Below are 26,282 nucleotides of genomic sequence, written 5' to 3' on the forward strand. Positions count from 1 at the left end.
AGCATCCACAGGTAATTGGGACTAGTATCTGCAGATAGCTTGTAAATAAATAAAATTTTAAAAATCAGGCTTATGCCTTTAACTTCTCTGAAGACTGCTGCACATTTTATTTCCACGTAATTGTCACTGTATTATGAAAAAAAGTGCAAAACATAACTAGCAGGTTGGTTTTTTTTCTCTGTTTTGTTGGCTGTTCACCAGCCAAGACCAGTTTTGTGAACTCTCCACTCAGGGCTTTTTGTACTTAAATCTATTCACATGCTTTTTAGTTTGACCTTGCTAATTCTCTCTGTAATTAACTTGTCAAAAATAACTCTCATTTCTATCAGGGACTGTCATTTCTAGCTCAGCAAATTGTGTTTGGTTATAAGTATGTGTGATGGTCAGCCTTCCTCTTCCTAAGTCAAAGGACTGTGTCAGTTCCTCTTTGTACTAGCATGAGTTTGTCATAGAAAAAGTTTGATTTCCACGCATCATAGAGTAAAACATATGCTGTAAATCTGTACTATTGCTACAATTCCTGATCATATGGCCCTCCTTCAAATGCTTTCCATTAACATTTTCTTGTATGTGGTCTTTTCCCCCCTCTGAAGCTTTTTACAGGGAACCACTTTTGAATATTCTGAATAATCTGTTCTTGTGCCTTAATATAGATCCCACTTCTGTTGTTGTTGTAGTTAAACAATATGAATTCAGCCTTGAGAAGAGAACATGAAGAAATCTTTGCAGCCACACGTTCTAGTGACAGTCTAGCTGGTTCTTTCTAGACTATGAATCAAAAGTATAATCCTGTTTAAATATCATCTTGTGATTGCATAGCATTTTGACCTCTGAAATTGTGTTTTATGACAAGCTTGTATCTGAGACTCTTATCTTCACTTTAAAGTGAAGGTGTTATGCTAGGGCAAGAAGGAAACTGACACTCTGGTAATTGTAGCAGATGTCAGTGAAGCACTATTTAGTAGGAAACTCCTGATCCAAGCAGCAGATGGGATTATTCAAGATTGGCTTGGAAGAGAGTCAACTTTTATTTATTTTTTTTTCTCTCCCCCACCCCCCAGAACCTAATGATTAAGCAATCTGTGCTTCATGTTCCTGCATCAACAAATGTCCAGAAAGTGGCTGTCAGCAGTGAGTTTAGCTATGATCTAAACATCTCTCACTCACTTTTATGCAGCTGTTGATCCAACTGCAAAGTTTAATATTCCTGCAAGTATGCAAGTCATCTTCATTCTCATGTGCTTGTGAGAGTGAGTCCCTTCCCCATTAACTCTGTCTGCCACTGTGCAGCAGATCAGCCGTCTACTTTTGCCCCTATGTGACCAGTAGGAGTAAAAAATGACTGGTTTTCAGCAAAGGCTGACAGGAGTGCTAGCACTTCAGATCTCTACGGTTCGTTTGAAATCTCATACCAGATTCCTTGAGAGTCTGTTAAAGCAAAGCTAGGTATCACGGACTCTAGAAACATTGTAGATTGCCTGTAGGAAAAGAAGTGCTCGCGAAGGCAGTTCTTTTCCATTAATCTAATTTAAAATAAAAGGATGGGTCTAAATCAAGAGTCTTGTTCAGATACATGAATGTAATGTTTTAAAACATAGATTTTTATTAATAAAAATCGTTGTGATTTAAATAAATAAAAATTCAATTTAAAGTAGATATTTCTGTACAGGTGTGAAATTGCCTTATTTTGTTTGGGGGCTATCACAGCATTCTTGGCATACAGAGCAACATTATAAAAATATACCTGATCTTGGTTTAAAACAGGAGCCAGTCCAGAGGGTTCTGTAGACAGCTCAAACAGCTTAGGTACAGTGTGCAGAAGGAACGCACTGGAGTAGGAAGAACTGTCGGTACAGATTTACTTGGGGATCTTCAGAAAAGACGTGCATCATCAGATAATGGAGCGTCGGAGCTGTGATGCTGGGTAACTCAAATCTGAGTATGTCTTTAGAGGAAGTCTGCATCAGTTATGACACTCCTTTGTGTGCTTTGGTTGGCAGCAGTGTTTTTCACAGAGTTTGACCAACTCGGACACGATGAAAACGGAGGAAGCCAGTCCAGTAAGAAACAGCAGGTCTGCCAAGAGGAAACAGAGCAGAGGTGAACACAGTGGACAGCTGGATTTTGGGCTGGGCAGGGATCCCTAATTAAGGGGCCTCCTGCAGTAGGTATTTGTACTGGTGTAACTACGTAGAAGTATGGCCTGGCTATGCTTGTGGTAGCTGTTGAATTAGAGAAATGACTGCAATAGACAAGGAATACACAGTCAGTTGGTATAGTCCACTTGATGGGGGGACTATATTAATCTACATTCATTGGAGTCATTGATCCCTGCTTCTAACAGCATGCCTAGTGTAGACATGATACAATATAGTATGGTAGAGTTTGCTTAGACTGATGGGAAATGGTAAAATATGCATTGCATTTAAAACTAGTAAATGTTTACCCTGATTATTTTTTTTTAAATTGAGTGACTGCATAATGATCATAGATAGATGTGTTTAAAGAAAGATTATCATACAGAACTCATGGAAAATCTTAGCCTGTCTGTATTTGCATGCATTTATGTGCAGTAAATCAAAATTCAAAACCTACCTTGGGATATCATTAAATACTAGCATTTTTGTATAGCTACGTGTATGCATATAGGTATATGAACTGTTGATTGATTTCCCCTACCAGCAATCTCATGGGAGCTATCACATAGCAACTTGGCAGTTTCAACTGCTTTTTAAAGTAGCTTATATTAAAAAAAAATAAAATTATAACTTACCTAGGACCCCTAAATTCTCTGTCTGGAAGATCTTTTGTAATGGAGGGACGTATATAACAGCCAGCTGTCCCAAGAACGACCCAAGCACAGAATACAAGAACATGCGGTTTCGAAAAAAGCCTATTTCAAATATCAGCTTTGTCTAGAAAAAGGAAAAAAAATAAAAAGAAACATAGCATTTCCCAGTCTCCTGTTGGTACGTGAATGTCAGGCTGTTTCTTTGCACGTAAGCTCTATTACTCTTCGGAAAACTGAAGTTACATGAATGCTAACTGGGGCAGAACTAGATAGTTGAAACTGTAGTTGTAGTTGAACAATGATGAATAACTTTATAAAGATGATAAAAATCACACTGTTTAAGTGACTGTAAAACAAACAACAAAAACTTCCTATGCAAAATGTTTGTATTCTAGTGTTTATATAGTGTTTAGTTACTGTTTTTAGACAAGAAATTACTGCTGACACAATGATCTCACCTGAGAGCGGCATGTCAGGGCATTGAAGAGGTCAAAAAACACAAAACATGTGAAAGTCATTGTGGTGGTTCGGGGAGTTATGCCACTTTCTGGATTCTGAAAGCACATGCAAAGTTAAGCCTTACAAAAATAGGTCAATGCAATAGATGAACTAAATATTCCCTTTAATGATCCCTGGCTTCCTAACACTGCCCTTCCTAATCCTTCCCCACTGGATATTTCAGAAAGTTCCCACATAGTTCCTTCAGAAATTGCCCTTCACTTTGTTCTCCACCCTGATGAAAATAAGATATGATTGAAGATTTTCCTCACCTCCTTCCAGAAGACAAAGAGGGTTCCACTGATGATAATTACAGCTGACATGAAGATTTTCAGGATCAATGATTTGCTGAGTATAGTATCCGTAATACAGCGGGGGGGCTGTTTGATGGTATCCCTGTCGACAGGTTCAACTCCCAAGCTGCCTCAAATAGAAGAGCGCCGTGTTTAGTTAACGTGCATTTTCCTGAAATGGTACTGCTGATAGGACGGATCTGGAAAATTAAATTCTTTGAAATAAAGCGTGAGAGATGCCAGTATTCTGGCAGGGTTACATAAAGCCCCAAATTTGTCTGGGAGACCTATGATAAAGGTCTCTTTTGCAAAATGAGCTGCTACAGTTGTATTAGACTACCGTAGTGCATCATACCAGTAATCCCATCCTAGAGGGAGAGCTAGGTGTGAAATTTTGGCTAACATCCCTTCTGTGATGGAGTAGTTGTAATCAGCAGATGGGTGAGTTTCTTGCATCCTGTGATTTTGGGCATATACACCTATATGTATGCAGAATTTCCTTGCTAGTCAGACCTGCAGGGTGATGCACTTCAGATAGAAGACTGTTCACACTGAAAACGAGGAACAGTTAGCTCGTTAAACCCCAAAACAAGAACATGTAAAACCTCGAATACAGCTGAAGTGCTTTAGGAGGGACCAGAAGGGAACAAAAGTACAACTTCTCTTATATAACTATCAAGCAAGATAAGAAATCATCGCAGCTTGTGTTCCTAAGGCAAATTCATACATATTAAAAGCAAGAATATTTTGCTCATTTGAGTCTTCTATACCTTTGGGCTGGGGGCCCGTCCATGATGATGTTGATCCATAAGATCTGCATAGCGTTGAGTGGATTGGGTAGGTTGAGCACTGTTGACAGAGTAATTAGGCTCAATGCTGAAATGCTCCTGCAATGCACAGAAGATCGTTTGTTTGCATGGCCTCACCCAAGAGGTGCTTCCACTGCAATCAAAGCAAACAAGAACTTACGTGCTCAGCTGGAACCGCACAAAATTTTTTATGTTGTAAAATATTCCTTTTCCCTCTTCTATTGCATTCCTGGAAGGGAGAGAAGAATTTATTAAATAACTAATACTATTCTATGCTGAGCTCCCTGTGACACCTTGAAGACAAGTTATCTTCTCTAGCACTTACCTTGGTTGAAATTCATACCCCGGCTTAGGAAGAGGAGAACAATGAATCTTAGTTAAAATGACTTTATCAGCATTAATCAATCTGAAAACACTGGTTCATAGGGCCAGGTTTTGATTCATAAAGCAGGCGTGTGACCTATTATATCCTCACTCTACTCTGCCTACCGTGCCCGTTATGAACCAACAAAGCATCGCAAATTATACAGTTTTCCTCTGAGGTTCCCGCATGAGGCATAGAGCACAAGTTATGATCTACCCAGATGTCCAGGAGCTTTTAAATCTCCAGTCAGCTACAGTAACTGGGGATTCTCTATTGCTACAGCAACAAGAAACGAGGGCTTTCAGATGAAAGGTAGCTTTGTCACCACCACCTGAAACAAAAAAAGCCATTGCAGTGCATACAACTGAAAGTGAGCCAGGCCCACACTGAGGAATCAATCTCCACTTACTGCCAGCTGACTTACACGTCCTGCATTTCGGATTTTTCCAGGGTTAGTCACATAACAGCCTCATAGCAATGGATAGCCAGAAAGCATCTGAAGTAAGAAAGCAGATACTGAAAGTCTCTGAACCTACATTACTGTTGAGAAGTCATCGTCCACAAGGATCATGTTGGCAGCCTCTTTGCTGACGTCTGTACCGGCTTGCCCCATTGCAATCCCAATATCGGCAGATTTAAGGGCCACAGCATCGTTAACACCATCTCCTGTCATTGACACAACAGCACCAGCCCTCTGCAAAGCCTGTGGTGGAGGAGAGATGAGGGACTTTGAAGCCAGGAGAAGATGAAGTCCTGTTGGCAGTCACAGGATTGGCACTTAACAGAACTGCTGAACAGTTGTGAGGGTAGACATCAGCAGGCCACATTTATATGGACTGTATAGAGCACACAACCAAACTCGGGACTTAAAATTAAGAGACTAGGTTATCAAGAGTATCCAGTATCTCACAATTCCAGCAGAAGATGAAAGAGGAGACCAAAGTCCTCTTGATACAGCGCTTGTTACTGTCAAGCATCATATTACTAGCATCTCTCAAGTGACCCAGGCCAGGTCTGCAGGAGAAACACTAACGACTTTGTTGTAAACGGTGCCAATGCTCTAGCTTGGGTTTTATGGTCTTTTCGTTTGAGCTGATTGTGCCTTGGAAGACCAGGTGGCTTACAGAACTCCTGAAGCCCCCCTACACCTTGTTTTTGTGAGGCCTATAATGGATTTGAGAGGCTTTTAGTACCTTTATGATTTTTAGTTTGTGCTTTGGACTCGTTCTGAAGAAAATTGAAACCTGAAAAACAAAAAATACATTATTTTATGAGATGGATGCTACAGGAAATGGAACCAAGCCTAGTTGTTATATTCAAAACCATTACATTTTTGACAGTGGATGAGAGCTCTGCCTCTGCCAGTTGGTCCAGCTCTTCCCCAGACATGGCTTTCAGTTTCCCATTGCAGAGACCAATATTCTGTCCTGCAAAGAAAAGACCAAAATAAGGTCATCAGCTCTGGAAAAAGCCAACTATTTCCTGACTTGAAGAACAGGCAGCAACTGAAGGATTTACAAGAAAATACTTCTGAATCTGGAGCACCTGGGAGGACACACAGCTCTGGCTCTGAGCTGGGCCGGTCACCCTGTCCTTACTCAACTGGTGTTATGGATGCAATGCAATACCCAGAACTGGAGCTGACATTAAATCCAGCCCTCTCTTCTCTGCTGCTTGCACAGTGAATTTCTAAAGGCAAAATGCAAAAAATGCAGAGATGCTCACACTCAGAACATTAGCAGAGTCTATAATCCCAGCAACGCCATTTGTCTCATTTAAGGGTATTACACTTCTGACTTTAAAATAGTAGAATTAAGTAATGGGAATTTGGCCCATAGTTCATAGCTGCCTTATTACTGCACTTAATATGACTTGGTTAAATGGAAAAGTCAAGAACTCAGTGACACTTAAAACCTATATAGCACAAACAAGAAGAATGATAAAGCTGATTATTGTTAGGTAGCATAACAAAACATTTGATTGATCTGACAGACAGAATACAGACCCACAAGAAAGAAACTAGGTTTGCTACCTATAGCCACAGCAGTTTCCAGAGCATCTCCAGTTATCATCTTTACTGATACACCAGACTCAAAAAGGACTTGAACAGCTTCTCTCACTCCAGCCCTGGGGGGATCGATTATTCCAACCATACCTAAAAAGGTTAGCTTGCCAAGTTCTGGCCCTGAAGCCAAAGCGAGTACTAGAAAAAGAGGGAGAAAAAAAAAAGAAGACAAAAGTAAATTATTTATAATTAATTTCCATACATTAAAATGAACATTTAGAGGAGATTTTAACTTTCCAGTTTTCCATCTGAAAAAGTCATTAAACCCAGATATTCAGATATTCTTGTATTGACACAAAAGTTTGCTGTTCTCAAATAATACCGGTTTATGAGAATCAGAGAATTTCTGTTTCACAAGTTTCCCTTAGGATTTATTTCTGTCTAATTTAATGTCTACCAAGTCTTGCCTAAATGCAGGTGTATTAAAAACGGGACAGTGCAACATCAGAGCAGACACTATTAAACTGCTATGCTAAACAACAGTGCTCCTGTGAAAACAATTTTTATTTCTAAATCTAAAGTGTAAGAAGGAAATTCAGTTAAACCAGCAAAACTTCCATCGTGTAAACAGCAAGGCTCTGAACATTTTGTTTCTGTTCCTGGTGCCTAGCTGTATCATTCAATTGGTCTTGAATAACTCAAGGATATTTTGCCAGGGGTTCATGCCAGTGTTGCTTTGATGACTGAATCACAAGCTCGCAGCAGCTGCCTTAGCTAATCGCTTTTCTTTTGGAAGGTGATTTGCCATTCACAACATCAGATGAGTCAGATATTGTAAAGCAAGCTCCGTACATGAGTTAGTAACCGCATGACATAGGACTGGAGAATATGTACATTAACTATACCATCTTCCAGACCTGGTTCCCAAGACTTGTTCTCATCTAGTCACATCCTGGGGACATGCACAGGAGATGGTGTCTTTGTTATTGTGTGAAAATCTAAGACATTTCTGAGATGATGCTTCTAGCGATGAAGGAAATGGCACACTTATAAAACTTCTGTAGGCTGTGCACTGACATGAAGTCAGGATCAAAAGGAGATTGTTAAATTTGGTCCTAATAAAGAACTGAACCACACTTCAAATGAAAGTCTCAGTGCTCAAATCCATGCTCTGATCCCCTTTCAAAGTTCCTTTTTGTTGCTTTAAAAGCAAAACTTGGCAGAGCAGCGATTAGATCAGGTTCAGCGTGAAGCTTTTCAATGCCACATTCAGACTGTATCCCAGACAATCACAACGCTTCTGGAAAGAAAAACATTCACCAGTACCAGTGCTTATTTTCAGCTCCTTTCACTTTCAGTAATTTAAATTCAGAGGAACAAAAAAAGATATTAAAAAAAAAAAAAAAAGAGATTAATGGTAAGCAAGCATCCAGCAGGCCTAAGACAGGATCCTTGGCAAACTGACATGTATTATAAAGAGATCATGCAAGTGATGCTAGGGATTAAGCCTTTGCCTATCCTAACCAGAATTGAGCCAGAAAGTATTAGGGCATAAGAATCTTAAGGGACACAGACAGTAAAGACTGACCCCGTAGACCTGAGGAGCCCATTCGTTTTTCTTCCTGCTGGTAGATGGCTTTCTGCTGGGGTGTAAGCGTTAACGAGATGCCACTGCTGTTATACATAGTGCAATATCGAATAACTTCTTCAAATGCTCCTTTCATAAAGTAAACATCTTCCTGATCCTTTAAAGTAAGGAGATAATATACTTTATCGAAGAAAGAAAAGAGGATGTTTTAAAAATACTGATAATACATGAAGTTTTACATCTTGCATAAAAAATATCTTTTCTTTGCTCTTTTACCTGTTTTGTAAAATTTCCACGTGCATGTGTTATTTATAGGATGTGAGGGTCTTGCTCTAGCCTTTTTTCATGCTCAGCCATCACAGACACAGGCAGAATGGTAATGAAAAGGTTGGTGAGTTTTTAAATCAGAGCACAGTATCAGCTGAGACAAGCTCCTTAAGCAGGTAAGGAAAAAAAGGCCAACATTTTCTTCCAAACAAACATCAAATCTTTCTTCCCGTCAGTTTTATCCAACAGCTTTTGTTTTCCTGCTCAAACCATTACATGAAAAGAGTTATCTTTTCCCATTCAAGCACAGCATTAGAAACTAAAATTACACCCAAGTCAGGAATTTTGAGGTTTGTGCAGTTTTTCTTCCAACATAGTTAACTTTTGAGAGCGCTATTTGCTAAAGAGATACCATTTCATGCCCATTGTCGGAGTGCACAATTAGGAACACGAAACCAGCCAACAGCACTGTTTGCTTTACCTGATTTTTCAGTGTGCATTTCACGGCCATCCACTTTTGTTCAGAGCTAAACGGAATTTCCTTCTTCCTTACATAAATATCTTTTATGTCAGCTAATTCCATCTAAAGCAGAGTGAAATAAAAAGAGCACTGTAATGCTAAACAATATCAAAGCTTGTCTATATTTTCCACGGTACAGTATACTTCAAGAACCGATGGTTGACCAGGTACTTCCAGGCAGTCATATTTGGCAGAGCTCAAGAGAAAGCATGTGGAGAGTAGAACCTCTGTTTCAGAAACACCTTTTCCTTTTGGTGCCTGACATGGGATGAATTAAACCTCAGCCTGAAGCTTTTGCAAGAACTGCTGGCTTTTGCAAGAGCTCTGCACTGCTGTCCAGGCCCTTGGTGGGGCTTTGGATCAAAGGTGGCTCAAATCCTTTCCCTGAACCGATGGCAAAGTTCTAGGTTGGGCTCCATGGATTTCTTCCAGCCCAAGCTCGGGCTCCCCCACTTCAGCTATTTCCCAGCTGCCCTACTTGAAAGAAAAAAGGAAAATTGCAAACAACTGAATAGTCTGTTACAGGTGTGGTTTCAAATTCTTCCCTGATGAGTTAAGCTCAAAATAAATTCACCACAAGAAGACCCTTCAGCTCTGACGTGTGACATTCTGAACCAACACACGTGCCTGCCCTAGCAGCACACACTGCACTCTGTGCACAGTTGCAGCCATCAGAAATAGCTTCCATTCTTTCTCTGCCCCTGCTCCACCAAAAAAAAAAAAAAGTAAATAAATAAATAAACAAAATAGAAGAGACAACTGCCCACGTGTTCTGCTATTGATTGGCTACTCAGTGGCAGAGCAGAAGAAAGACTTACATTTAGCATTTAGGGAAATAAAATGTCATTGTTTTCAAAAAATAAAAAATCCAAACAACTGGTTTCACTGGTAGAGTTGCAAGCTTAAAAATTAGGAGGCAAAACCAGGTATCTGTACATCATTTCATCAGCCACCTTCTCTGCTTTACAGCCCACCTGAGGTCTGTGGACCACAGGCTGCATAGCATGGATAAAAGGTGTTTTATGGCTCCCTACCTATGAGTATGAATACAACACTAATAAAAATAAAAATATTGTTTTACACAATTATGACCAGAAAAAAGGTAAACAGCTATCAGATGATCCAAATCCAGGATGACCCTATGCTATGCTTTCTAGCATGGCCAGTTCTTGCTCATTTTTTATACTCTCGCCTTTCTCCTGAACTCTTAATTGGCATTCACAGAAAATATATAAATAGACATTCTGGCTTCTGCTCAAAAGAAATCTATTATGCAGCATAACTGCACAGATTAACCAAGCAAAACAATTACTGCTATTAGCACAGAAGCTCAGGGAAGGTGGTTGTCCGTGACAAGAGTGTTACACCAAAGAGGTGTACATCTCCAGCCCCAGGGAGAAGAGACAAGGAAAGACTAAAGCCAGTCTGTGGACTTTAAAGAAGTCTGATCACTGCTGTCAGACTTACAATTCCAGCTTTTATTTTTTATTTTAATTCTGAAATGTTTTAAATCTCAACAATCTTACCTTCATTGCAAGGGCCATGAGAGCTCCTTCTGTGGGCTGTCCTATCACATTGTTTTTCCTGATAATAGCGTTATTGACTACACAGCCAGCCTAGAGAAAGAAACGTTTACACGGTTTATTTTTTCCACAACTAAATTCATAGTTTTTTCATCTCTTTAAATGAAATAAAGAGAGCTTAGAGAATGAAAGCAACTACATCCCAAAACATGTGCTATTCCCCATAGCAGCACCTCTTGAGTTCAGTTCCTGTGCTTTCTAAACCTGCATAATCCACAGGATATGCCAACATTTTGATAAAATATTACATTTTGCACAAATTAACATGAAGCAAAACATGATATATATCAAACCAGCTTGATAAGTCATGAAAACTCAGTTCCTCCTACTGTTGCTTCTAAAGTGCAGTATGTGTACAGTAAAGCCTAACCTCCATTTGAGGTTCCAGCTCACATCATTTCACTATCCAAACACTCTGCTTTAGTCTACACTTGAACGCACAAGATGTTGTTTAATGCTAACACGAGATCCAGAGACCATCGCAGTGCATATATATATTGATTACACAGCTGGCTAAAGTCTACGGTCTGTCTGCATAAAAAACCTGGACGTGGTAATGTTAATTGCTCTTTCCCCTGCCAGAGTTGTATTTTGATTCAAAACAGCAATGACACTTAACTTGATGACTCTGGTCTCTCCCTATATGTCCTATGATTGCTACCTTTCACCAATAAGCTTCAGGTTTCATATCATATTTACTCAGAGCCGTTCTATGTGACTGCTCTCGCAAGGCAGTTTATTTTAGAAATACAAAAGTGGTGTTTTCACACTCATTACCCAAAGTGATCTGTGCAAATTCAAATTGAATGTAAATAGGACAAGCTGTTTCATAATTTATACTTACCTCCACTAGTTTCCCGACTGAGACATTGGAAAATTCTTTAAGAATTTCCTTTGATGGCAGAAGATAAACATTTCCTTCTCCGTTGTAGCCCACCCCACTGACCTGAGGAACGGAGACAAAAAGAGCAAATTTCTCAGTGTCAGGCAGGACTATACTACATTTGTATAGAGTGTGGTGCAGTTAAGGAAATTTCTGATTTTGAAGGTATTCTGGGATTTTTTTTTCTAGCTCAAGGCAATGCTTATATGAATCACTGCTGATAATGAATGTAAATTATTAAGAATACATAAGAACAAAAAGAATTGGCTTGTCTTCTGAATTCATGGCAGACAAGTTCGGCAGCAGTCTCTCAGCTCAGTCAAGAGATCCAGTCCAGATCCAGTCCTTTGGTCGCAGTGGGTTCACTGGCGTTGCTCAAGCTCCATCCCACTAATGCAGGGTAGCCTGAATCTCCACTACCTTACGTTTCACAGGCCTGCATTTTTCATCCACTTTACATGCAGGTAAATGAGCCAAATGAAAATATGAAGTCACTCATAATAAATATTCCTACACTAGGTGGACCCACAAGGGTCAGTGTCAGGTTTCAGTGTTTGCAATAATTGCAGAGCACAGCAGATGAAGTCAATGAAGAACTTTGTTTATGGCATCTGAGCAGCTTTTGTACACGCAGCCCCACCTCTGCCTGTCTCCAGCACTGCGAAAGTCCCTTCTCTTTCACACAACCAGTGACGTACAAGAAAGAGATGTTTTAGGACTGACTCAATATTCCTCACTTGGACCTCACTGAACTAAAAGCAAATTGGCCCCACTGAGCTGGAATAGGAAAGGCTGTATCACCACCTCGTCCGTACCTCTGCCTGGAACCCGTCCGAGGTCACAAGCCGAGTCACCGTCATCTCGTTGGCTGTCAGAGTGCCTGTCTTATCCGAGCAGATGACATTGCAGCAACCTGATGCAGGGAAGTTTTTAATCAGAACTCATAAATTATGCAAATAAAGAGATCCAAGGCCCCAGAAGGAGGAGAACACGTTCCCCTGATGCTGTTTAAACTGCACCAATAAGAAAGGGAGAAAATACCAACAGATGGATGAGTTGTGAGGAAAGGATGAAGGGAAAAGAATTTGATTGCACTTCAGGGTATCGTACACAGAATTTGGTTGTGAGATGTGCTAGGAGACATCTGAAGATGTCTTTATGTTGTCTTGAGAATCAGCCTGTGAGCAGTTGGAGGCCCTCATCTCCAGGGAGGTGACCAATGTACCCAAGCTGCAGTATTACACCTGAACAGAACAGCTCTTACATTCGGAAAAGAATTATCAAATTCGCACTCTGCCACATGCTTCCTCAAACGGGCTGTTTAACCCGTACTTCCCTCTCTCTAAGTCAGGAACAACAGCACTCCCTGCCTCCCCAAGGAGTTGTGAGGCTGCAAAACCACCAAACCCGTTACCAAAAAATACTTTAAAATCCACACTGAAGAGTGGAAGCTGCCCCACTCATGCTCTGTTTTTGTGGCCATAAAGCACATTTGTTCCAGAGCTCATTTACACCAGAATACAGCAAAAAAATGAGTTAGCGGTCACCACGGGCTAGTTTCTACTCCTTAAAAAGGGAAGAACATGACTTTAATGCAAAAAAGAGAATCAGACTTCAGCTCCCTTCTATGTCTGAATATCTTTCATTGCTTTGGAGGTGACCACGTGGCTTAGCACAGACCCGTGAACGTGGTGACCACCAGGTAAGAGCCCAGAAAGAATAAATGAGATTGGGCTGTGACCAAATTAATTGCGGTTTTGATGGATTAGCACGGAGAAAAGCTATCACCTCCAATATTTCATTTTTAATTATTTACAATCAAAGAATCAGGTAAAGCAGAAGGATTGTCTTTCTCCTTTTGAGAAATGTAACAGATGCGGTGCAATTTATGTGCAGGAGAGTACAACTTTTTCTACGCTTTGGCCGTCTTGCAGAGTACCTGGACATCTGGCAGTTATGCCTATTTGGGCGCAGCCCTTCCAGAACAAAATTCTTACTGAGATAAGGCAGTCTCAGATGTCCTGGGTCAGAGCAGGTACAATAAAACGAGGATGATAAGATCCCTTAACTGCAGAACAAACAAGGGTAGTTCAAACAATAGCAGCATTTCTAAGTCAGACAAATCTTAGCTGAAGATCCGGCTGTGCAGCAGACATTTGAGATTACTCAGGCTGGGCTTGGCATTTGTTGCACATTTTAATGAGTGGGACTAAATGCACGTCTTCTCCTTCATCTAATTGCCATACTGACCAAGGTCAGAGTAGCAAAGCCTGGAATACGGTGACCTGGGGATGAGGGCCAATTTGAAGGTAAAGGGAAGTGAAATAATACTTTCATTATGGTTTATTTTGCCCTAGAGCTGCGAGAATTGCTGGATGCCTTCTCATCGACCTCTCAATCCCTATTTTCCATGACTCTTTGGACATCAGGGAGATAGTTGCACAGAAGGGCAGATGATTTTGTCTGTGTTGCCAGGCTTAACTTGAGGGGCTGCAAGGTTTTTTAGCCAGACAGCAAAGAAGCAGGCAGGAGGGACCTGCAGGATGGTCCCACAAAATAGAGAGAAATGAGAAACCAAGCCTTAAACCCAAAACAGGCATGCCTGCAGAGAAGCACAAATTTTGAAGCAGATGAACAAACCATGTGGCTCCTTTGCAGCCTTACCTAAGGTTTCTACTATGGGAAGCTTCTTCACAATCACTCTTTTCTTGGCCATCCGGAGGACACCCAGCACCAGCGTTACGGTGACCACGATGGGAAGGCCCTCTGGGATGGCAGCCACCGCAAGGCTGGGGACAGCAGAGAGACAACGTCTTCAAAATGCGGGTCAAGCTGCAAGGACTGACCAAAATGTGCCAAAGGGACATCTCCATGGGGGCAAGTTTTCCTGCTTATATGCAAACGTCTGAGTGGAAGCACACAGAGCTTACTGTTGGGACTACTGGCACACCATAAATACACAAGCAGGATATTTATAGAACCGTTCAACCTTTTTGGGGGGTGATTGTGATGGAGCAATCACTTTTCTTTTTCTCATTGCTGAAGAGCAATATTTTCTGGCTAAGTAGGAGTTTAAGGGCTGGATTTCATTCATTTAACATTCTGATTATGGAAGTTGAATATTCCCTGGCATCGTAGTTCACACATTAGCTACTGGCCACATGCAGCTCCACATCTCCTACATGTAGCTTTTTTTTTTTTTTTTTTTTTAAAAAAAAGGACTGATTTCGGAGCCATGACAACGCCAAACAACAGGTTTTATGGGCCATACTAAAAACACATGGTTTATTATGTTTGATTAGGAGGTTGTGCATGCATTTCATGTCACATAAAATGCAAATTCCTGTCTTTATAAGTAAACCTAGTAAGAACAGCAAAGGCTAATATTTGCTGTTGTTACACTCCCACTAAATTCATAGTACAGATAGGAGAGGACATTCATGGTAGGATGAGGTGGAAATGTCAGTGATGATTTTCAAAATACTTTGTTCAGAGGAAATAAGGAAAAAAAGATTTGAATTTGATTAATTTCTAAAATTAAGTAAACCCTCATACTTCTTTTTCTATTAAACTCTATTGTAAAGCAAACATTAATTGCACCAGTGTAAGATCAATGTGTACTTATGAAGAGCCTTATCCAAGTTCTCTTTTGTGGATTGTCTATTGTTTTCAGCAGTAAACTCCCTGGGACATATTTCGTTATAATCAAAGAGAAAGGTGCTCTCCAGTCCTCACCTAACTCCGATTGTGAACATGCTGAGAAGATGCTTCCCTTGTAACCAGCCAATGAGCATTATTAAACCTGGTGGGGGGAAAACATCCGATTAAAATACATTTATACATCTATAATCTGCTTTAGTTGCTGTTGGGGAATGGAATATGCAATGAGATCCCCAGATCTCTCCCTCCCAGGCATCTGTGCTTGGACACCCCCATCCAGGTAAGCCATATCAACAAGTACTTTTGAAAAAAGTGGCCCTGGAGCACAGAGGGCTCTCACAGCTGACTGTGCAAATACAGGCATTGTGTTCAACTCACCAATTATCCCAAAGGAGAAAAGAGTGAGTTGCTTCCCCAGTCTGTCCATGCTTTTCTGGAGAGGTGTTTTGGGAGTCTGCAAACAGAGAACAGCTGTTTTGATTTGCTTATTATGTAAGATTAGAATAGGATGGTAGGCCAGAATGACTGCCCCACACAGTCCTGGTTATGATTACTGTGGTCCTTACTGCTGCCCCATGTACCCTAGTGCTTATGCACCCAAAGCCCAAGACCAAGACCCAATTAGTTTTATAAAACCTCATCTGTGTTGTTTGGTTCAGAGATCTAGCCTGTGAAAGCTTGGCATGTGTAGAAGTAAAATTTTATATATCTAGAAGAAATTGAGGGAAAAACTAAAGAACAAGGACAAGAAGCCATGCAGTTTAGGTGTCCCTTGGTCACACACAGGCATTCCATAGCAGAAACAGAGACAGACCGAGTGCATTAACTCTCAGGACTGCTCCTCCTCACCAACTTTCATCCAGCACACCCACCATTTCCAGAGTTACACAGAGGTTCCTTTACCTCTTCAGCTTGCATCATTTTGAACACCTCTCCAAACTGTGAGTTTTCACCCGTCCCAATAACTATGCCCTGAAAAGAAGGGAAAAAAAAAAAAAGAGAGAGATGCAAATGAAAAAAATCCTATTTGAAAGATTCTGTGACAAATATCAAGTAAAAGGTTGCAAGTTACAGGACTCACTTTTCCCTTCCCGTATCGCACCAGGGTCCCCATGAAAACAACATTGCTCAGCGTGGTTATGTCTCCGGCTTCCAGCAACACACCATCAGTCTTGTTGCAAGGCTCAGCTTCTCCCGTAAAACTGGATTCATCCACCAGCAGATCTGTAACCTAATTAAACCCACATATTTCTGGCACTGTTAAAACAATTTTCCAAAGCAGGCTCTTGTCCATATAGCTATATTTACCTCTATTAGCCTGAGGTCTGCAGGGACCCTATCGCCAACAGAAAGATATATGATATCTCCAGGCACAAGCTCTCGTGCTAGAAGATGCTGCAGTTTTCCTTCCCTTAGGCTACATTAGGCAAATGGAAAAAGAATAATAAAAAACAAACAAACAAACAAAACAGGCTTTATTCTTTGTGCAGACTTGGGAATATGACTGGCAGGGGAGCAAAAGCCCTGCTCCAAAGAGCTTCCAGTGTACATAACATACAATCTGCATAACCATGAGCGTGCTCCCCATTGGGCTCAGTTTTAATTCTTAAACAGATGGGCAATTTACAGAAGATTTACATTTCAGCAGTAAGTGACTTGAACGGCACTTAGTAGGTAGGAGTGACAAGAAGGTGTGCTTTCCCATTGCTCACACTTTAAGTAGTGACGTGCTGATACCTTGATTGAAAAAGCTTGAAAAACTTTTTAATGACTGGCGTTTTTCATTGTATTGAAAGTATCACCCTTCACGCAGATAGATGCTTATAGTGTCGTTATGTTGTAAAAATAAATAAATAATTTAACAGCGGTGTTTGTAAGATCCAAACCCAGGTGAACTTTGGAGCAGAATAAAGCCCTACAGAGCTTTGGAGACGGAATGTTTCCTGAGCCTCACGGCTTATTTGTGTTGGCTGTGACAGGACCAGTTTGCAAAGACACAAGCAGGAAAGCACAATCTAAAGCGCTGATACCGAGCATCAAAGCAGCCGGGCGCGGGCACCTGCCATGCCCCACAGCTGCCACACACAGGCAGTGGCATGGCCACGTTCACACGTGGCCGGCTGTAAGCCTCTGTGCCCGTGTGTACGGACAGCAAGGGCGTTTTTTTTTTTAGTTTAAAACTCTTAGCCCTTGTCCTATCACTATACTCCCTGACAGAATCCATCCCCAGCTTGCCTGCAGCCCCCTTTAGGCACTAGCAGGCCGCTGTAAGGTCTCCCAGGAGCCTTCTCTTCTCCAAAATGAACAACCCCAGCTCCCTCAGCCTGTCTTCACCTCCCAGACACCGCTTTCTCATCAGGCACATGATGACCTGAAATCGTTTTCTCCACAGGTTGGTTCTGCCCTCATAACCCAAAGGACGCAGAACCACCGAGCCAGGCAGCCAGCCACGCCTCACCAGTTGCACTCGGGGGGGACCAGCTTGTTCAGTTCTTCCAGAGACTTTTCCGAACGATACTCCTTTGGAAAAAGGAAAGGAGAAGAAAGTCAAGTTACGTGAGTGACCTGCTCATGGCACAGCCCCGGCTGTGGAGCAGAACCCTGGCCGACATACCTGGATGAAGGCCACGGTGACCACAATAAGCACCGCCTGTGGACAGAGAGGTGTTAGAGGCACGGGCATGCCGGCTCTGGGAAGCAAAGGGTTGGGTGACAGGAGATGTGCCACCTACCATGGTGATGCTCGCTGCATCCTCATATTCTTTAGTGATGACGCTCACTAAGGCAGAAGCCAGCAGCAAGAGAATGAGGGGATTTTTAAACTGGGAAAAGAGACAAAACAAATTGCGGTATAAAGTTAAACATGGTCTGAGCTGGTCTCAGAAAGGATTTAGAGGTGCTGTTTTGCTGTAGGGACTTTGCTGCCCAGACAGAGCAGGTGCAGTGCCCATGGCCAGACTACATGGGACAGCCAGCATCAGGGACAAGGCAGAGGCTCTCATCAAGACACAAAAATTTCCTCTCTTTCCTCCCAGCTGCACAGGCAAGGCTTGTCTATGCAGCCATATAGCACAGGGCTGACTCTAAAATCTCCTTAGAGTCAAGACAGGTGCAGACAAAACCTTTTATTGTCTTTTCAGAATATGAAACCAGAAATCCTCTCTCTCTTTTTTTTTTTTTCCCCCTTCTCATTAATCTGCTAAGCTTTGCCCTGGTCCCAGGCGCCAGCACTGTACCAGTCAGGTGCTGCAGTCCCAAAATCATGGAAAACATCACCAAAATCAGCAGAGGCTTGGGAAAATCATGTGCTTTTGGAGAGTTCCTTACTTTTCCCCCCACACTTTTAAACATGGATTTTAAGGCCCTTACTCATACTTGAGAAAATCTCAGCACTATTTAGCTAACATAGGAATTGGTGGAAGTGAATCACATTGAAGAGTTTGTTTGGTGTCCTCATAGGAGAAATAACTTTTTAAAGTAGTCAAGGAAGAGTAAAAAAACCCTCCTAACACTTCACTGTTTTTGAAAATAAAAAAAAATCCTTGAAGAGATTTAGTGATGCTTACATCAAACTGCTAAAAGAGTATTATTTGCATAAAAAAAAAAAAAAAGATAATCCATGCAATAAAGTCTTTCAAAGAAAGGAAAATCTTCATTATCTAGCTAAAATAAAAACCAAAGCAAGCAAAAATAAATAAATAAATCAATCAGTCAAATTGCTGGCTGAAAACACACAAAAAAATTTAAACCACCTTTCTTGTTTGGTTAAAAGCTCTGAAAGAAAGGTGAAAGATACATTAAATACTGATAAGAGTAGTTAACAAAAGCAAGACTCAAAAATAATTCAGTTGGGGAAAAACAGGACAGCACATCCCACCTTCTGCCAGTCTTCTTGGGTGCAGCTGGCTTGAAGGGCACCAGCGACTGCCAGCGTAACCAAAATCACAGCTATGGATGGTTTTCCCAAACCTTTAATGATTTTATCACTTGCCTTAAAGGGAATAAATGTGCTCCAGAAACCAGGTCACCGAGCTATAGCTTTTGATTTGCAGGCTGCATGGAGATAAAAAGGTTTATTTTTATTTTAAGATGTTATCTCCACTTTAAATGAACCCACATCTGCATCTCACAATGGCTTTCCTGTGGGAACAGACGGTTTCAGTACCCGGGGCACATCCTGTCCCAAGGCTGAATCCAGGGAAGTCGAAAGCCTGAATGTTTCAACATACAGACACTCTCGGGACACCTCAGCCAGGGAAATGAGAGTCTGTGCTGAAAACCCCTACCTGGTCTAGGTATTTCTTCCATATGGGCTCTGTGTTATCTACTGAAAATTCATTCCAGCCATGTTTCAACCGGCGCTGTAGCACAGAAGTCTCCGAGAGTCCAGTGTGTAAATCAACCTAGCAGGAAATCAAAGCAAAACAACTTTACACATTGTATGATAGTCATAGAAGAAGGTGTAAGGCCAATCTTTTTATGTTAAGAAATTGTCAGTAGACTGGGCATGATGCTCATGATTCAGTGTCACAAAGGCCTGGGGCTGCTCTTTGAGCAGTGTGTGGCTCCACGGCCAGCACAGTGTCCCCCAAAATAAATCTGCTGCTTTTCTGCTTAGGTACTTGGTTTGTTGAACTGTAAGACCTGACCATCAGTTCTCACAGGAACTGATAAAACAAGCATAAGTTAATTAAAAAGTATATATTTCCATTGGTGAGAAATTATACAAGAGATGACAAATTAGAAAACCACACTGCAGCAGGGGTGCCCGTGGTTTGTTCCAGGTAGGGGACGGTGGCTGGGCAGGGCAGGACATGGGGCCAGGCTGCGTGGGAGCTGCAGAGAAGTCACCCAGGATGCTAAAACCGCGTGAGGAGTTTTGCCTCTGAAATGAAACCTGCCACAAAAAGCAGGGGAAAAAGGGCTGCGTGCATTTGCACAATGTTTCCTAAGGTGCTGAGGATAATTTGGGTCAACAGGTGTGCAGCCTGCAGACTGTGATGCTATTTTCACAAGCACAGCTAAAACACTTACATTTAAAGCTTTTGCCAAGTCTTCTTTATGGCATTTACATGCATCTTTTGGGGGCAGAACAGTCACCTCCTTCTCCTGCTCAATGACTTTCAGCTCACATTCCTCCTGGCTCTGCAGAAAGGAGATAAAGCGCTCGTTAGGCAAGAACCCCATTAACAGAAGCCGTTCAGCATCTCTTCACCTCTTCCCCCTAATCCCGTTCCCTTATCTCACCAGCCCTATGGCTCCACAGTTAGCTAAAACACATCCCACATCGCAGTGCTCTATAATACTCACTAATTAATCCTCAAAGCCAGGCGCACCTCCTTATGCCCAGCAGCGAGGAGCTCGGGCACCCACCCGTGACCCCTCCAAGGACAGCCGGTGGCTGGGAGAAGCCGGTCCTGTGCGGGCAGGAGGTGGTGGCACAACCCTCCAAGCAGAAGCCCCTTCATTTGGGTGATGGCAGAGCAGGAAATTTGCTGTGCTCTACCCGCAAAGTGCCTGATGATGTTGTTGTGTTCAATACCGTTCAATAATTAGCCCGAATACTGGCACTTTCGATCACCCCTGCATACATCCAAACAGTCAGCGACAATTGAAGGAGCTCAGTGTAACCCCCCAGCCCTGCAGCATCCCAAACAGCCCTCGTGCCCCCTTCCACACAAACACCTCTGGTCGCCTTCCACCCACGTTTCCCAGCAGAACAGACCACAGCCGCGCTCTGCCCCCTTGCTGCCTTCATCTCCACACAGCAAGGTGACAGGGATGCTGGCAGCATGCTTCACCCCCCTACAACCTCCCTTCCCCTCCACTGTCCCCAGCTCATCTCCCTTGAGAGCTCCCCCAGCTGCTCAGCAGAGGAGGGAAGGTAAAAATTGGGTTCAGCTGAGTGTTTTTCTGAGCCTTTGCAAAGATTTTGATGCTGCCTTGGTTGAGAGGCTGAGCTGGAACCTTTTTTTTTGTTGTTATCAGCTAGTGGAAAGCAATGCGATTAGGAGCTGGATTACCCAAAAGTCAAACACACAGCAGCACCATGGGCAGGAAAGCATGCAGGGCTCTGCTGTTTGCAGGGATCCTGCCCAAGATTAGCATTTTTCCATGCCAGTATCTTCCAGCCCACTGCACGCTTGATGCTCAGAGCAAGGAAAAAACATTTTCGCTTGTTAAAAATATAAACTTGTCAGAAGGAAAAATGAATGGAAAACATGAGATAGAAAAACTCTCTGCTCCAATGGGAGGAAGCAAACCCCCCTGGTGAGGCTGGGCAGGGGATGCTCGCTCACAAGAGACTCCTTTCCCACCTCTGCAGCCATTTTCCATCTCCAAGCAGGAGAAACCCTCTTAAATCTCACCCTAACTTCTCCCTTTCATGATAAAAAAGACATAAACTGGGGCATTTGCTGAGCTCCTCTTGTTGCTCTTCCCTTGAATGCAGCAATCCTGGATGCTGTGAGTGGAGGAGGCTGGGTGCTGCGAGGGCGAGCGCGGTGCTGAGGAGCCTGGCAGGGGATGCTCAGCCCATGGGAGAAATTCAGCACCCAGGGGGTTTTGGGGTGGAAACGCTCAGGCTCAGGTGCTCAGCAGCACCTGAGCAAGGGCTTGGAGAATGTCAGAGATGCCTGAACCAGTATTCGGGGAGTTAGCCCTTCTATGAATACTCAGGTGTCCAGGAACATCCAGCGTTCTGCAGTCCAAAGCCTGAGGTAGATGCAGAAAATCTCTCTTCCTTATGTTGCAGCGCTCCTGTTATTGCTGTTTAAGCAGCTTCTGCAGGCTCCTCCATGCTGCCAACGGCACGAACACGTACCGCTGCCTCCGAGGAGGTTGTATTTTAATTAAAGGAGACGGAGGTGGGAAGAGACACGGGCAGAGGCGTAACATGCCTGCAGTCCCACAGAGCTGCTAGGAGAAGGCAGACCTGCCAGCTCCCCGCGCTATTTACCCTCGGAAAGGCGTGGAGGAAATGAATGACAAGGGCACACAGTGCGCGGCCGCGAATCAATAGCCAGGCCAGCAGCGCCGTGCTCCTTGCAGCCGGGGCTGCTCTGCAAGGAACACTTTTCCTGTGAGCTGATTTCTACTGATCAGCTTGTGCCCAACAGTGATTTGCCTGGCACGGCTTCTCCTCCCAGAGCAGCTCCAGTGATGCCCAGCTCGGGACTGTCTTGTGCATCACTCCTTGTCTACCTTTTAAACCAGATGTGGGCTGTCAACATTATCAATGCACACTTTTATGCTTTATCCCTTATACATAATTCAAGCACAAAAGCATGATGCCATAGAGCAGGTTAGCAAGAAGGAGGAATTGCAATATATCCCCTGCTCGGTGGGCTTGGGAGATGCTGGGGACCTGGAGAGGCCCCATCCATGCAGCAGCCCACCCCGTGCTGCTGCTGCCCACACCGCTGCATCCCCGGCCCCAAAACGATCCATGGATTGTCACACTGAGCAGCCGTGCCAACAGGGAGAGCGCAGGGAGCACGAAACCCTCACTGTGTGCTCTGGCAAGTGGCCCAGAAGAGCAGTTCTTGAGCTTTCCACTCCCCCAGCTCTGCTTTTCCTGAGCTTTTGGGTATTTCTCACTCCCCGTCTTAGGTTACTTTCGACCAGCTAGTGTATCGTAATCTGGTCAAAAGTGGGCTGGGTTATTTAGTCTGACAAGGAACCCTTTAAAATCTTAAACAGAAACCCTCTTCTTGTCTATTCTTCATGCCTACTGAAAAAAAATAAACCAGACTAATCCCTCAGAAGCCCTTCGGGCTGCTTTTTGGGCACACGTGGCAGCTGGTGGCCTGGGGAGCTGCGTTTCAGGGGCACAGGAACCCCCCTGCAGCAAACCCCAGCCCCTCGAGCAAGGGGCTGCCTCGCTGGGCTTCCTTATCGGAGCCACCCGGTCCCAAAAGGACCAAAAAGCCAGATTTAGGGCAGCTTTGGTGCATAAGGTCTCCTGGGAGGGAGCTGCTGCAGCCCCCAAACCCCGGGGGAGCTGGAGGGAGTGAGTTAACTCCTCGCTTGCTGGATGCTTTGCAGAACGCAGAAATTGGGCTTGACACCTCTGAAGGTTTGAAAAAAGGTGCATAAGGAGAAGCCGTACCACTGCTTTGCAGAAGCAGTCCCATGGGCTCTCTTTCTTTACCTGGAAGGCGAGCTGCACTATTTAGTTTTATTTTGAGGGCATATATAAAATTAGGTACCTGCATGGTAGGGAAAATATTCTGGTGAGGATGCTCTGCAATTCTGGAAAGATGTAGGAACAGAGCCTGTGATACCGGTGCTTCCTGCCATGGCTACTGAGACTCTAGTGGATTAAGTGCTATGGGAGAAAGGACAAAAAGGGTTTTGGTGATGCGATGTGCCTGGGGCAGGAGCCAGCTCTTTCTAAACCTAAGAGAAGAGCCCCTAAACCACAGCAGGTGCCCGGTGAGCCGGCAGGAGATCCTGGCAGGGAGCTCCTCTCCTCTCCTGGTGCCTTCCGAGACCGTAAGGGTGTTCCCACCTTGCCCTGACTTCAGCTCTTTGGGGATGAAGGAACCAGTGACCAGATCTGGGCTTGGATGTTCTTCAGGTTTCTGCAGGAAAAACAGGGTTCTCTTCAACCGAAAGCCAGCGCTGCAAACTCCCTGTGATTCTGAATGTGCCACTGTAGACAGAGAACTGAAACTTTATGCATCAGAGTCTCTACACCAGCTGCATTTGTGCTTTGATGTGGAAGTTAACTGTTCTGCCACCTCCAGGTAATGCCATCGGCAGAGCCCAAGGGCTCCCCATCACCTTGCAGCCGCCAGCGCTGGGGCTTCTCCTTCGCTCACTGCAGTCCGCGTATTTATGCAGCCAGTGTATTTATCCTGCTTGAGACTCACCGGATCACCTGGACTCACATCTTTAAGGCCCAGGACAATCTTTTTGACCTGGCCACTTAAGAACTATAAAACTGAAAGCGTTCTGTGGCTATTTTCAAATAAAGTAGCAAATATCATCCTTAGAGGAGACACGAGTCATTTACCAGACTAAATCACAGTCTGGGAATATGCTCTTGATTTATCAAGTTGTTTAAGGCATGGCAGTTACTGAGATTAATAATAACAGTGGCAAAATGCAGAGAATTCTTTGGTGACTTTATATAGAATAAATTGGGAACTCCTTTCAGGGGTGCAATAACTGCTATTCATTGCTTTGCCCCAGTGCAGCGGCTTCCCAGCAGTCACCCAACATACTGGCTTGGACATTGTTTGGATTTATTTAAGCCTCACTGTGACAGCATTGTAAAAAGGTTTTTCTGGTGGGTATCTAAACGATAGCAACATCTATGTGGTCTTTGGAATCAGATTATTCCTGACACCCTCGAGTCTCTGCAGACCTGCTCTGAAGTCACTCCATCACTGCGCTCACCCGTAATGGGTTCTTCCAGGACTTGCCTGGAAGTCGTTTCCCCACTGCACTTGCACGTTGCTGCCTACTTCCTATGCCTGCAGCCAAAACGCCAACCGTTTCCCCATCACGTTACACAAGTATGACGCTGCATGGACTACAGCTCAAATTCAGGCAGGGTGTACGTTTGCCAGTAAATATGCATCATTATTTATTTTGGCACGATGAAAAAGTTACTGCCAAAGAACAAGCCGGCCTAATTGCCGGCGGCATCCTGACTACGCAGGATTGGAAACCTCAGCTTCCTATCAAAGCGAGATTACAGAAATTTGTAATCTCAGCGGCACCTTCCTCTCCTTGGGGTTTCGAGCTGTGTTTAAGTGGCACAGAGCAGCATCACACAACACACTGCATGGTGCGTGGGGTAAGAGCTCAGCATCTTCTTTTCTTCTCTCTGTTGCCCTGACCAACCCCCTGCTGGAAAGACAGGACTCAGAAATGATCAGAGGATTAGCTGAAATGACATCTGACAAAGGCCTCAGTCAGAAAGGAACACAAGCATCTTGAAATGTATGGATGGTGTTGTGGGGACAGGACTAAAGGCCAACCCTAGGTGCTAAAAGAATTAGATCAGATTCATGTAGGAGGGCACCTGATGTGTCCGTTGTGTGGGTGAAAAATGGGTCTTGAGCAATGGTAATCCCTGTGCCGAGCAACCACGTGATGATAAAATAATCCCAGCCTGTGAGTTTCAGTGGAGAGAAAGCAACAAGAGTAACAAACGTGACTCCCAAACCACCACCGGCCACTCTCTGACCCATCTGTGAGGGTACCAAGGAGCAGTAGTGAAGGGAAAAATCAATGTTCATAGATCAGCATTTTTCAGGAAAAGAAAGTATTATGTCAGAGTTATGAGCAGAGCTGCCCAGCTCATCTCGGCCACTCATTAGCAGTAATGAATGCAGGCAGAGCACACAGACAGCCCGAGGGGTCAGCCGGGCTGTCCCAGCCCATCTGCTGCGGCCTGAGCTGTGCGCCCTGCCCGTAGCACGCAGCACGCGTATCCTCATCTTGTCCCGCTGCCTGGTAAACATCAGCAACTTCGTCCTGCTTACAGGGAACGATTCGGCTCTCAGGGCACGGCCACAGCAACACCAAGTTAGCAGCTGGACAAAGCAGACCAGCAGGCAAAGGTGACAGATTCAACCCCAGTCCTACAAATTATTTTTGGCAGGTCCAGGCAAAGGACATAAGAAATCCTCACCTCCTCTTCCGGCTCGGCGCTTCCCAAGGGCTGGTATTTCTGCGTGAGGCGGACGAGAGACCTTTTCTGGAAGAGTTTGGCGAAGCCTCCCTCGACCATCTTTGCTGGGGCGGTGGGAAGCGCCCCGGGGGCCGCGGTGCCGCTGCCACCCGCTGCGGCAGGGCTCGAATTCCCCTGCAGGCGCAGGGCTATGGTTACGGGCGGGGAGAGGCCGGGTTACCTGCCGCCAAGTCACGCCTTCGGCTGCAGGTGCCAGAAGGAGCCTGCGCACCTTTCGCCCATAAAACCCTGCCAGGGGAAACCTGCAAGTGTTTAAGACCCATATGAGAGTGCAGAACGTGCAGGTACAGCACCCAAAGGGCACCTAGAGGTC

General features: G+C 43.8%; 1 protein-coding gene across 1 annotated transcript; it reads right to left on the bottom strand.

Moving 5' to 3' along the window:
- Positions 1 to 1,777: 1,777 nt before the first annotated feature.
- On the bottom strand, positions 1,778 to 26,008 carry ATP2C2 (ATPase secretory pathway Ca2+ transporting 2). Its single transcript, XM_050713219.1, has 27 exons — positions 25,910 to 26,008; positions 20,296 to 20,406; positions 19,548 to 19,664; positions 17,994 to 18,083; positions 17,876 to 17,911; positions 17,720 to 17,781; positions 16,570 to 16,678; positions 16,343 to 16,492; positions 16,165 to 16,233; positions 15,640 to 15,715; positions 15,337 to 15,403; positions 14,266 to 14,390; positions 12,417 to 12,514; positions 11,563 to 11,664; positions 10,662 to 10,751; positions 9,097 to 9,198; positions 8,349 to 8,505; positions 6,788 to 6,958; positions 6,085 to 6,182; positions 5,949 to 5,999; positions 5,292 to 5,458; positions 4,552 to 4,620; positions 4,353 to 4,469; positions 3,562 to 3,709; positions 3,250 to 3,345; positions 2,774 to 2,915; positions 1,778 to 2,143 (listed from the first exon to the last, which is right to left on the bottom strand). Exons 1-27 carry the CDS (start codon positions 26,006 to 26,008, stop codon positions 2,010 to 2,012), a joined length of 2,853 nt encoding a protein of 950 aa, XP_050569176.1. The 3' UTR covers positions 1,778 to 2,009.
- Between the last annotated feature and the right edge of the window lie 274 nt (positions 26,009 to 26,282).

This window comes from Cygnus atratus, chromosome 12 (assembly GCF_013377495.2).
Source record: "Cygnus atratus isolate AKBS03 ecotype Queensland, Australia chromosome 12, CAtr_DNAZoo_HiC_assembly, whole genome shotgun sequence".
NCBI classification, from domain to species: domain Eukaryota; kingdom Metazoa; phylum Chordata; class Aves; order Anseriformes; family Anatidae; genus Cygnus; species Cygnus atratus.